Genomic DNA, 14254 nt, shown 5'->3' on the forward strand with positions numbered 1-14254 from the left:
AGAGGGTGGATTTAGAACCAATGAGAAGAACCTCAGTTTTGTCACTGTTCGGTTTGAGAAAGTTGGAGGAGAACCAAGTTTTGATTTCTTGGAGGCAGTCACAGAGGGAGGTGGGAGGGAGGATGGAGGTGGGGTTAGAGGAAAGGTAGAGCTGGGTGTCGTCCGCATAGCAGTGAAAGTGGATATTGTATTTATGGAATATGTGACCAAGGGGGAGGAGGTAAATAATGAAGAGGACTGGACCGAGGACAGAACCTTGTGGTACACCAGAGGAGATGGGAGATGGCTGGGATGCAAAAGTTTTTAGTTGAATGAATTGAGTTCGGCCAGTGAGATAAGAGTGAAACCAGTCCAGGGGTGTGCCAGATAGTCCAATGGATGCCAGTCTATGGAGAAGGATGGAGTGGGAGATAGTGTCAAAAGCTGCGGTAAGGTCAAGGAGGATGAGAATAGATGGGAGTCCAGAGTCTGCTGCCAGGAGGAGGTCGTTGGTTATTTTGAGTAGAGCTGTTTCAGTGCTGTGATGGGGACGAAAACCGGATTGGAACTGTTCGTAGAGGTTATTGTCGGAGAGATGAGAGTGGAGTTGGGATGCAACTGTTTTTTCCAGGATTTTAGAAAGGAATGGCAGATTGGAAATAGGCCGGAGGTTATTGAAATTGCTGGGGTCTGAACCAGGTTTCTTGAGAATCGGAGTTACTGCAGCACATTTGAGAGATGGTGGGACAGAACCAGAGGTGAGGGAGGAGCGGATGATGGTGGTGATCAGAGAAGACAGGTGGGGGAGACAGGCTTTGACCAGGGGTGTCGGAAGGGGGTCGAGTTGACAGGTGGATGGTTTCGATTTTCTGATAAGTTCCAATACATCAGCAACAGAGGGAAGGTGGGAATTAGAGAATGGTTGAAAGGAAGTAAATAAAGTAAGATCTTGGGGGAACACACAAAATGTAAAAGGTTTTTCTCCATCAAAGGAACATGCTCCTGTTTTAGCGGTGCTTAATTTGCAGTTTGTTGATACTAAACTGTTAAAATGATGTGCTATGACTATTAGTGTGTGATACTGTGTGAAAATAGGAGCTATAGTACAAGACAAGCCCTCACAGTTTCTCTGTATATTCAGATCTTGTTAGAATTTGCTGGTAGTAGTACTTTTTATTATTTTTTTGTTGTTGGTCTACCATCTGCCAAAACAGTATTATCCATTTTATCATTAAAGTTGATAAGATGTACTTTATAGTCATACAAATGCACCCTACCCTAAAGTGGAAAGAAATAAGTTCTGGTATGCCCACTTTTTCATTTGTTGGTTTGTGTATCAAGCATTCGGTATCGGCAAATAATTACAAATCATATTCTGTAATTTTCACAACATATTGATTATTAGATCAATAAAGATGGAACACATTGAGCAAAGGTTAACCGAGGAGGTCGGATATACAAACGTTTGTATTACTTGCCATTCACTGAAATTTCGGCGAAAGTTTCAGTTGCCATTGTTGAAAGTGAAGCAGGAAGTTGAAACAAAAAATAAACTGACTGGCAAAAAAGACACAGCGCCAACTAGTGTGTTGGGTTGCGTTTTTACAGGGTAAGCCAGGCTGTCGAGAGCACAAGTATAAATGACTCGCACCGGCGCAGCCTGCATGCGTAAGTTAAATGAGACATTTACATGAACATGCTTTGCAAACATCTTGGAAATCTAGCCATTGAGAATCGTGACAGAACAGCACAATTTTTCAAACTTCAGTCCAAAACCATTTCAGTCAGAAAAATCTGATTTGATCAAACTGTATTTACGCTTCAGTTACTTCTTGCATCTTGAATGAACTGGGAAAAAAAAGCGAAGCGTAAATACATCCAAGACACACTAAAGACAGATTGAAGACCTCACCGAGATGCATTCTTGTTAGATATTGAAAACAAACATTTTATGTTTGATAAAATGTAGAGAATGGGGTTGTAGTCAAATAGTTTGTTTTGCTTCTGACTCTGTGAAATGGTCCAGACAAGTGATGAGAGCTGATCAAATTCTCTAAATTCTGTAAAATCTCTCTCTAACTCTCTTCCTTTCTTGGCTCCTTCAGCATAAGGCGCAGAAAAGGAAAGGAGACGCCACAATTCCTTGCAGCAGGAGCATTTGTATTCAAGCCCTTGGCTAAGATTCCCACACAGTGACACGACAGCTGATTAGCTATGTCCTCATTGCGACTCTTATTGTATACTTGAAGAACACCATTGATTCATTTGACTAGATAAAAGAGAATAACGTGATGAAGTAACACTCTTCGCCGCATATATCCATATAGTGGGAGTGACTGGGGCACCGAATGCAGCCTCTAAATAACACATTATCTGCCGTGAAACTCGTTCGTTTCACCAATATTTTGTTATGATACACTAGTGCTATTCCCCGTTGAGTAAGGAATTAAATGTTATCATCATCCGGGGTCTGTAGATTGACGTATTAATTTCTGACCTGGATGATGTCATCTCTGAGCGCTGCCCACACCCACGACTGTTGGCTTGTTTACCTGTAATTTGCTACTGCTAGTTTTTTGCAACATGGCTGAATATTTTTCTGATTCTGAGGTTGTGGACGATGACTTTGTTTATGATGGACATCCTTACATACGTTTCATAACAAAATATTGGTGAAATGAACGAGTTTCGCGGCAGATAATGTGTTATTTAGAGGCTACATTTCGGTGCCCCAGTCACTCCCACTATATGGATATACGCGGTGCTCCGCTGGATCTAAATATCTTCCAAACGACTCCAAATTACACCAAAGTTATATGGGTGAGTAAACGATCGTATTTTATGCCAGAAATAAGGACCAGGTTGTACAAAACGGTAGTTCCCCTTTAAGGACAAGAGTGAAGGAAAAGGTATAGACGCATAGAACATTTTCTGACTATTATACCCCGACCAAAAGGCTCTGCAGGGGCCACACAGGTTGTCTCAGACAGTTCTTTTTGACACTCTGGTTGTATGTTTGGAGTGGCTGCTCTGGCGTAAAATGACTTTGGTATCAATCAGAAGCTCCACTGATTTTATTGCATGATTAAAACCTACATAACATAAGCTCTAGCATTGTATTATGCATAAGTGCATTAAATCAGTCTGCATTTTCTATGGTCTGCCCTTCAAAGCACCTCTCAATAAAACAAAGTGTGCCCCAATGAGCAATGAGTGTGCCAGGAGAACTAATCCCCTTCTACTCTCGGCAAAAGCATACCCAGGTATTAGATTTTTAGAAATATTACCCACAAAGGGGAGGAGGAGAAGGAAAACACACGTTGAAGGTTACAGTGTTCTCTTTGAAATATGACTGGGCATTATTTGAAAGCTTGATTTTGAAGAATAATGTGATTTCTTTTTTTTTTTTTTTTTTTTTTAATTCCAAGCTCATTTATAATATGGGAGTGGTAAGATGTAGGAGGCTAAGGAAAAGATTTTTATACCCATGCTGCCAAAGAACATATGAGCAGGTTGACTGGTCATTGGCTATAGACTGAGGTTAGCTTGGCGTGTCAATGCGCGTCAAGACCCTGCTCCTACCAACAAAACAAAATGGAACAAAACAGAGCTAGGACAGGAAACACATAAAGGGAGTCAAAGGGTATGAGTACAAGAAGAATAAACTTCAAGAGTGAAAAAAAAAAATCGTGAATAAACTTCAGACAAAGAAAGAGACAACTTCAGCCAAAAGATAAATCCATTCATTTTTTCCACTGTGATTTATTATTGCCCTGCAAGTGTGTTTCTGGTCTTTTTGAAGCAGCAGGCTTTAAGAAGAGCGTCTAGCCGGTTATTACATTCTTCCATGTTTCGGCTGTATATCAGTCTATCAGATTTTGTTCCAAACTTATCGCAGTAATGCTTTGGCCCGACAATGGATATTCATCATTTTCACACAACACAATGAAATGGCCTCGACATTGCTTGCAGCCAACAGAAAAAAATAAATAAATATAGAAGACGTGAGGGTCCGTCCTGAGTTTACAGACGTACAAGCCTGCCGAGGAACTGGTCACCCTCAGTAATCAGGGTCTCCAGTCCTTCCACACCTTGATGGAAAGGACGACATAGGGTGGAACATCTGACCCCGGTGTGGCAACATGACGCACAACAACCTGACAAAGGTGAGCAGCGTACACTATTGTGAATCTAAAGCTCTCATATACAGTAGACGCTCCATAGGGTTTAGATTGTCTCTAAAAGACACCTGCCTTCGCGGGTTGACCCATAACCAAACATATCAGTCTCACGGCAGTTCATGAAAAACGGTCACGACATTTAATCAACTGATTCACGGCCATGTCCGGAGAGAAAAACATTGTCCCCGTGCAATATGTTTGAAAGGCCGCCCAGTCTCAAGGCAGTAGAGGAAATAGTCACAAAATTGCACATTCCTTTCCAAATTTTTATAAGTGGCGCTGACCACGACTTATATTAAGGTGCAGCACAGACCAATAAATGTCGAACCTTCAACTTTTGCCGTGGTGGATGTGCAGTTTGAGTCTTACTTGTTTTTTTCATTTTGTGCTTCTGGAAGAAACCTCCAGCACGGTGTATCTAAAACAAAAATAAACCAAAGGCAACAGGGCTTGTGGGTTTTGTTTTTTGGATAAGCCCCAAGCATGATTTATCTTATATGTAGGAGAACCCCCACGCAAGTCTGATTGCATCTGTGTTATCTTTGTTTTTGTTTGACTTATCACCAGGAAATGAACACCTGTCTGACCTCAACAGCTGTGCGAGTCTGTTAATTATTATTATTTTTAACACATGGTGGTTTACATTCGCACAAACTGGCAACACACACACACACACACACATATTTTTTATTCTGTGTCTCACTTTTCATTTTGCCTCCTCTCTGTTTTATTCTCTATACTCAAGTCAGTGCTGACAAAGGAACATGTGTCAGCAGCTTTAATGATCAGGTGCGTCTCCGTGCTTAATAACCACCTTCTGCTGACTTCTGCTGCATTGGCTCGAACAAACTAACCTAAACATATTCCAGATTCAACCTTGAAGCGCTGCACAATAACACGTCTCCTCGGTGCGGCCCAGAGCTTAAGGAAAACCAATGCAGATTTTATGTATATTACGCTGTGGTGTGTGCTTTAGGCTCATCTACGACAAAAGCAATGAAATGCAACATGCAGATCCTCATGCAGATCCTCTCAGTCTTTAGACAGACACAAAATCAATGAGTTATAATGGTAAACTGTTATATTTTCATGAACTATACACGTTTGCGTGTCAATTAAGACAGGAAACTGATGAATGACAACTTGAAAGCATTTGCTATTGAGTATATTTAGTCTGATTTAATTTTAATAACAACGATTACTGCTGTACAAGCAATAGTTTAACAAATTAAAGTCATATCTTGCATTTGGAAAAACATCAACACTAAAGTTAACACATGGGCTGGGCTGTAATAAGGAATCACTGATGAAGTGATGACTCTCAGAGTGTTCACAGACAAGAAGTCCTTTTAGTCCAGATCTTTGTCAAATGTCGAACTGCAGCCTGTTTGGATCACCTAGAAGAAAACTTTACACAGACAAATAGATATGTTAAGGAATGTATGTGTTATCACCACAATCATGAGGTTATATTTTACACGTTACATTGTCCTTGTTTGGTTACAGGCTTATTTGTGACAAATATTTCTCAATTATCAGTATTCACTAGTGTAAAACACCATTGACATACATTTAGTAGACCAAAGTTAAAATCTAGTTACAAAGTTACGACAATACTGTTTTGTTTTTTTTCAAATGTTGAACGAATGTGTGTCGTATAATGTCAGTAACACAAATCATTGTTTCAAGTGGGGTGTAGCTTAAGGTTAGCTTACCTCAAGTAACGTGAGGTTGGACAAGTAGCATCAAACAGGGAGCGAAGAACGAGGCCACCGCGTTAGCTGGCTGCTAGCACCTCAGATAGCTCTTAGCCTAGCTTGGTAACCTAAGCTAACACGGTAGCGAAGGGTTAGGTGGGTATGTTTCAACAACCAGGCTTCATTCGGTCTGCCCCAACATGACCCCCGTGCCCCTTTTTGTCCGAGAGGAGGTAGAGTAAAGCACAACCAACATGGTGACCGCAGGCTTTGCCAACTTCCGGCTTCAAGCTCGCTCTTCAGAAATCCAGTGGTCGACGTCACAGTAGGTTTGTCAGTTGTCAGTGGAGCTAACACAGTAGCGGTGGGTTTGGTGGGTGGGTATAAGACAACCAGGCATCATTCAGTCTGCCCCCAGTATGACCTCCTATTTTTGGATTATCCAAGTAAGGGTGGAGTAAAGGGCGACCAACATGGCAACCGCTGACTTTCGTCCACTTCAGGATTCAAATCCAGTCTTCAGAAGGATGAGGTCACAGTAGTCCATTGTATATACAAACCAATGGTTATGACATCCAAACAACTTTTCCCTTCTCAGCAATATCACATTTTTTAAATTCAAGTTTCACTGAAGAAACGTTGCACTTGACCAGTTACCACGACAACAGCTCTGTGCCAACTTCTGAAGGATTCTGCGGTGGTCCTTACAAATGTGCCTGCAATCTGCAAAGGGCTACCATTTGTGAAATGCTGCAAAGTGAATCATTGTAACACTGCCACAGCTGTCATCTGTGTCCAAGTGATTCACCGTGACTATTGTCCTAGTCATACCTGAAGCAGCACGCTGTACTAACCCGGCTGACACAGCTGCTTGCATTTATTAAAGCAGACCTGTCTGAAGTCTAGAGGTCATTGAATTATAACGAAAATGTTAAAACATCTATTGAAAAACATTATGGACCTGACTGTTACTAACGGCGAAGCACTGGATTTGACTCAAAGTTTCCAGGATATTTATAAATGAATAAGTGGGACCCATGAGCCTGACAGTTTTTGGCAAAAAGAACATGCAAAAGCTGCCCTAATTAGCTTTAAAAGGATGGAAAGAGTAAAAAGGAAAAGGAAAAATCACACTTGGCATTAATTTCTGCTGGAGCTGAATATTTCATGATTGGCTTAATTTATTAATATAAAAATAAGAGCACTGCTCTCTCTCTCTCCGCCGCTATCACTCATCTTACCTCTGTACTGTGGGCGGAGGGCGCGGTTGTTCGGGCAGTCGCGGCCCTGCTTGCTGAAGTTGATGTTGGTTCGGATGCAGCGCTGCAGCAGAGGCTGGGTGGGCCGGGTGTTGTCGCTCATGCTCATGAAGATCTTGTAGGGCTCGTTCTGGCTGAGGAGGCGCAAGGAGTGCATCTGTGGGGGCACGGTCGGGTTTAGTTCAACGGGTGACCACAATTTTATGACTTCATCTGTAATTTGTCTGTCGCTAAACTAAATGGTGGCTTGCAGAAGCATGAATGCAAAATGCAAAACCTGCAACAAGGCAATGTTTAAACAGATACTTTCCCAATAAAACAATGCCTAGAGTTATAAGAGCATCACTTCCGTTGCAATACAATCATTACAAGAGGTGTAGCCAGAAAGCAATGAATAAACAGTAAAGAGCTACCTGCAAGGTGGTCTTAGAGACACAGAATGAGGAATCAGTGGTTGTCCCTCTCTAATTAAGACAACACAGATTATTGTTGCAGCATGCTAAGAAGGATGTCAAATCACACGCAAGTAACTGGTGGGAAGACTTGCCTCCCAATAGGGAAGTGCACAAACAACAAAAAATTTAAAATGCTAAACACCTGTGTGAAATGACAACAGGCACAAAGAGGTAGTTTGACTGAAAAGGAAATGTTTCTTTCTTGCGTCTTTCAGAATGTGTCGAAAATTACTACTGACATCTATTATGGGTAATTTTTTATGCAATTATTAAAGCGTGTCAGTTCCAATGATCAAAGCGTTTTGCAAATGAAAGCCTGTGTGAATTACTGAGGAGGTATGACTGTAGCTGGAAGGCCAAGACCGTCACAGGTAGCGGAGAAGCGGCTCAGGAGATAGGAGACGAAAAGAAGGGGGAAAGAGAAAGGATTGACGGAGAGATTAAAAAATGGGCTGACAGGCAAGTGAGAGGAGAAGACAGGGGAGTGAGAGCGGTAGTAAATGCAGTGAGAATAAACGGCAGACGGTGTGTGGAGCTCATCACATCAATGCAGGTGAGTGCTGCGCTTGGACGTTGAGCTTCCCAGTGTGAAGAGGCTGAATCTGATCTTTGTAGCTGCTCTTCGGGGACATGAAAGACACACTACAGCTTTATGAGTGGATTTATAGCAGTGGCTCTACGACTACATGGAGATGATGCTAAATGTGCTATCACCTACATTCACAGCGGTGTGCATGAAGGGAATACCCGACCTCAAAGGGTCTGCTATGTAGCTAAGATAATGGCATATAAATATTTCATTACTGTGTAATGATGTGAGTGGATTCAACTGAACCTAAATCATGCCTTTTTCTAGATACAACCAAGTGTTTTTTGTGCCTAAACCTAACCAAACAGTGAATAAGATTTAGAATAATGGTCTGGCTAACCCGAACTCTGTGGCTAAAATATTGCCATGTGAAGACTGCAGTTCCTTGAACAGCCACTTGAGGCTGGAACCACAAGCGGGTCAACCCCCATAGACCATAGTCCTTGTTAAAAAGTCCAACAGTCTGGAACAAAAAATCTTAAAAATCTAACATCCCAAATCAAACAAATGAGCTTAATAACATTACTACCTATTTATTAAAGGGGAACTACTGTTTTTTTTTACAACCTGGACCTTATTTCTGGCATAAAATACAGTCGTTTACTCACCCATATCACTTTTGTGTAATTTGTATTCCTTCGGGAGATATTTAGACCTGCGTATATCCATATAGTGGGAGTGACTGGGGCACCGAAACGCAGCCTGTAAATAACGCATTATCTGCTGCGAAACTTACCCGTTACCTGGCAAATGACTCCAAATGACACCAAAGTTATATGGGTGAGTAAACAATCTTATTTTATGCCAGAAATAAGGTCTAGGTTGTAAAAAAAAACAGTAGTTCCCCTTTAAGACTTGCAGGTATGTAAAATCAAGGGAATGGTCACTTTTTGTGGTGGGTGGTTGCTTTCCCAGGTTGCTAGCTGTCTGCCTAGCGTTCCCCCACTCATCAACTCCACCTCTTTGCAGTGAAAGGCACTGCCAAGTGTTTGTCCATCTTCAAATTGGGTCAATCAACCCGACACAGAATCCAGCTTCAGTCCTCTAAAACTAAACTTTGAAAGCCCACAAATTTGTCAAAAGCTATATTTGTTAGAAAAAGTGCTTTTTATTTTTCTGGGAATCTATGGCAATCCGTATACACTGTTATTTATGGATGAGGATGTACTGAAAGAGACAGACGAAGGAAGAGAGATTTATTTTTTTTTTAGACCTTTATACAACTGGGAGGTTAAATGTGTCTTTCATTTAACACTTGGATGGGTTTTGGGAGGTTTACTCACTCAGGAAAATATAGATGCTTTCAGTTGCAGGTTATGAAGTCGTATTTTGCATTTCCCAGATGTGTGTGCCCCATACCGACAAGGATATTTAAAATTACCTTTCCACCTCGGTCAACACATGCATGCCGTTTTTCCTGCATCGCGTTCACCCAGCCTGCACTCACATACCTGCATCTGTGTGACATAGATCGGCTTGTTGATGAGTATCCACGTAGACGTTTCGTAGCAGGGAGGGATGGTGATGGAGCCCTCGTATGTGATGTAGCGTGTGGTGTCAGGGTAGAGGTCCGCGATGTTCAGGCCCATCAATAAGAACGCGTCATCTAGAAAGAGAAGAAGAAGTGAGAGTTTTGAGGTGATCCGCTGTGTTGTCTGACAGTCTGCTATGTCCAGACACGTTGAGAGGAGTGAACTGTCAAAAGATTAAAGGGAAGAGATGAATATATTATTCATGCTGTGGAGACATAGACTTTCAAGTTAATATACGTAAGCTTAGGAAAGTATTAGCTTGGGTAAGTCTTCAAGATATAAACACAAGTATCAACCTATTGTTCTCTGATGTGATGGAAAATTTTTGTGTTGACAAACTTCAATACCGTCGCAGTGAGGACACATCTGCATTATGAGGACACGTCTGCATTGCGAGGACATTTTGAACCGGCATTTCAGATTGCCTTTCGAGCATCCTCAGAAAGACAGGAAGATGTGGGTGTGTGTGTGTGCTTGTCGTTGAGCACTGCGTCGGGGTGTAAATCTATAATTTCTGGACTAATTAAAAAGGAAAGATTTGCCTGAGAAGCAAACGTGAATGTGTTGGCGTGGAGGGGGTTTATGTGTTTTTGTATTAATGAAGGACAAAACCTGCTCACACGGACATTATCTGGGCTCAGTTGTAATTTAGGCACTATCTGCTCTTTCCCAGAGGCTACCCTATAAAACTTTTAAGGTTAAACCTGGACTCTGCAGGAAACACGCATATGTCCAAGTAATGTCTTCTGTAGTGGCATAAACAACACTGCGATGTTGTGGTGGGGTTGCTCAATTGTAAGCAAAGCAGGCAGGCAGGACTGTTGGAGGAGGTAAAGACCTTCGAGGGAATGGGCAGGAGTTACTGGGGTTCAACAGGGATGGGGAAGACAAATATTGCTCGGGCTAGAGGTCAACGGTGAAAGCCAAATATGGATCTGACAGCAGGTCAGCAAGGGGCCTGCCTCTTGGAGCTTACTGGGTGTTGGCTGGTGGGATCAAGCAATGTGTTGACCAACTCAGTAACATAGGAACTCCTAATTAGGGACCAACTGCTGATTCCCATCGACTAAAACGCTAAATCTAAAGGTCAGACCTTGCATTGTAGTTGTGGGTAAGTGTACGTATATGTAGAGAATGAATGCAAGTCTAAGTGACTCTTTCTAAACGACACAAACAAGTTCCTGTTTGTGTGTGTGGTTGCACAGCTCTGCTATGTTTAGCCCCATTACCAGGGAGGGAACTCTCCAGAGGGCTGTTCATCTTCACAGCAGAGGTTGGAAAACAGATTTTTGGCAATGTAGCACTGATTTGTGTGCAATTAAGAATGCGTTCTTGCTGAGGGAAGACACCAGAAAACCACCAATGAGTCAGGGTTGTCATGTTGCAATGCACAGAACAAGAGCGTGGACAATATCCCCCAGCGTTCATGAATTAACCGTTATTCAGCGAGCTTCAGAAGCTAGAGGTTGACTCATGAGTCATTTAGACCTGTGCATGTTCAGTGACGTGCTGCAGGTAAAATGCTGATATAATGAGTGGGGGAAAAAGAGAACAAAGATTGGCACCAAAGCGGGATATACGAATCTGGTTGCAAACATGAAAGGCAAGATTTGCTTAAAGCTGGTGAAAATACAAAAAAAGAAAAGAAGGTTAAAAAGAATTCAAATTAAACACGACACAAGCCGGGAAAAGTACGCTGGAGAACGCAACGACGATGGGCTGACGAAAGGAAAACACAAGAGACGCAAGAGAAGCAAGGGCAGGGAAACAAACAAAGACAGGAAGCACGACCAACAGATACACACAGGGTAAGGGAGTCTTTCAAAATAAAACAGGAAACAACACAAATAAGATTCTTCAAATTGATATTTGAAAGCAGGTTAAACGGTATACACAGCAGATTGAAAGATTTCATTAGGTCCAAGCCCTGTAGATGTTCAAAGCAGGATTAGCCCGTCTAGGGAGAGAGATGTGTAAAAAGAAAGAGTGTGCCTCTTACGTTTGTAGTTAATTCTGGTGATGGTGTCTCTGTTGAGCATACGGTTGAGGAAGGCGTTGGAGTTTTCAGAGAGCTGAGAGACAAAGAGAAACGGAGGATCAAATATTCTTCACAAACCACAGAGCTACGTACACACACACACACACACCCAACACACACACACTCACCAGTAAAACACACGTATCAAGTGCGAGTTTTGCCCTTCCATTTAGATAATGATGATCTATAATCCACAGCTGTTTTAAATCCAACATATGCCGTGGAGTAAGTGAGCTAAGTGAAACATGAGATAAACTCTTACACAGATTTGTGTGTTACAGTGGAGTTCAGATGAAACAATACATTTGTCTGATGAGTCTGTCTGATGGTCACTCCTGTTGGACTAGGAGATAATAGAGTCATCCATTCTTGCCGTGATTTGGCCGAGACACTTGACAGACTACACCAAAAGGTTTTTCGCTTGTGGTCTTTCATGACCTCCGTGATCATCGTGAGTAAAGCGGTTCCAGGAATAACTACTAGTTTCACACGTGGCATGGTGTCCAAACTACGACACATCTCGTGGTGATTAAACAATTCATTTACGGTCCTGACTGCTTCCGGGTTGGGCTGTTTTCATTCAGGTATCGGATAGTCTGAACCCAGCATTAATTCCTTCACTATTGCTCCCCTGTTGTCCCGGATGGACGCACAGACCTTTATGAAGATGGTGACCACAGCAATGCCGTGAGGGCTCTTAGTTGCCTCGCTGTAGTTGGCGTAGAGATCCTGGTTATAATGGATCAGCTGAACCTGGGAATAAAAGAGAGAGATTTCATCCAGCACTGCAACTGAAACACTTATGAGTATAATGTGGTTCTGATTAATGTTCGAAAGCTGTATGTGTTCAGCTCTAACCGCAACCATCTCATGTCATTTTATGGCAAACTATCACATGATGTGACACCTTCATTAGCTCCTTCCCTTTCACCCATCCTTCTTTCCCCATCAGTTATCTGGTAAATCTCTCCAGTCCTTCCCAGACTAGATGGGTAGTGTAATTGTTCCAGGGTGTCCAGGTCTACTTGAGTGTCTTCTCCTAGTGATGCACTGTCTGCTCTGAGGACCTTTCAGATGTTACAGCGACTCTATAAGACTAATTTGAACCCCTGTGTTTGTGACGCTGAGCTGGAATATAAAGTAACGTGTTAATCAAGGACTACTACCACTAGGCTGAGCTCCCCTTCAACATGAAAGGCCACTGCAGCCCCTGAATTACCGTTCGCATCTGTGACGGATCTCTCTCTCGGCCTCGGTGGTGAACAAGACACAGAGATAACTCTTTGTCTCACTTTTATATGGGACACCACTTCCAACAGTAAGTCGGCAAACCACCGTAAAGGTCTTTACGTATCCACTGGGATCCGAGATTAAAGGATAAGACCAACGAGTCGGACGAGGCCCAAGTCATACTCAGTCTAATTGGGTCATTTTTCTGTCGTGGTGTCGGTGTTCTCTTTCTGTTCATGTTCTGGACTGGGTAAAAGTAAAAGTAATTCGGGGACAGTTCATCTTGCTTGCTGATTTGAAAACTATACAGTATGTATGCACTTTTGTGTCCTTCTAGCATTTCTAACCCAGCTCATCCACTCAAGGCTACTTTTTTTTTTTTTTCCCCAGCAAGTTGCGGTTCTCTCACTCTGTTCAATCCATTTTGACTCAGTCAGTGGGATTACTTCTTTCTCCACAACATCTCTAGTAGAAGTACAATCGCAAACCCAATTTGCATAACAAAACTGAGACGCATCTCAAAGGTTTACAGTTTCCTTTTAAAACGTCGACACGTCTCTCTGGATGAACTGGATTTACAAAACAAATACAGTACAGCGATTAGTGGCTGGTTAAAACGTGGGGACTCGCCACAGTGCCCCCGAAACTGCACAGAGACAGATAACATTAGCTTTGCCACTTTTAGCAAACAAATGTTGGAGCTTGAGATGAGTTTATAATCCGTACTGAATGGGACAGAACTGCAGCATGCCTCCTAAAGACTGAAAACTGTATCAGAGTGTCTTACTTTTGTGAGGGTCTTTACACGATGTGCCTTTTTTGTTTGAAGCATGCATGCACACCTGCATGTGATATTACACCTATCAGGCATAACATTATGACCACTTTCCTAATATTGTGTAGGTCTCCCTTGTGCCTCCAAAACAGTTGTGACTCATCAGAGAATGGACATGGGCTATGGGTTGAGGGGAGTTCCAGTGCACAGATACTTGATCAGTTTGGAATCTATTGAATTTGGAACTCAGGTCAACACCTTGTGCTGTTCATGTCTTTTTTAGCTGTTCCCAAACTATTTTTGTGTGTGTGTCTGGGTCAGGCTGCATCCTGCTAGGGATAGCTGCTGCCATCAAGGAGTGTCATTGCTATGGGGTGGGGGTGCCTGGTCTGGTCTAGGTGGGTGGTACATGTCAAAGTATCATCTACAAGAATTCCCAAAAGTCCAAAAGTTTTCCAGCAGAACATTGTATTATCACAAGATGGTCAATGTTATTTACTCCTCCTGCCAGTGGTCATA

At 42.3% G+C, this 14254-nt stretch overlaps 1 protein-coding gene across 1 annotated transcript in view; it reads right to left on the minus strand.

Annotated features, from left to right (window-relative positions):
• The window catches only part of LOC311506055 (carbonic anhydrase-related protein 10-like), a gene marked incomplete at both ends in the record, with an annotated part of 89816 nt that overhangs the window by 1348 nt on the left and 74214 nt on the right, over nt 1-14254 (minus strand). Inside the window, 4 exons of the mRNA XM_084569931.1 lie at nt 7099-7273; nt 9612-9766; nt 11692-11764; nt 12388-12483. Of these exons, the coding sequence (XP_084426057.1) occupies nt 7099-7273; nt 9612-9766; nt 11692-11764; nt 12388-12483 (499 nt within the window). The remainder of the gene's footprint in view (nt 1-7098; nt 7274-9611; nt 9767-11691; nt 11765-12387; nt 12484-14254) is intronic.

The sequence above is a fragment of the Chelon labrosus genome (assembly GCF_963514085.1).
Source record: "Chelon labrosus genome assembly, chromosome: 21".
In the NCBI taxonomy this organism is placed as follows: Eukaryota; Metazoa; Chordata; class Actinopteri; order Mugiliformes; family Mugilidae; genus Chelon; species Chelon labrosus.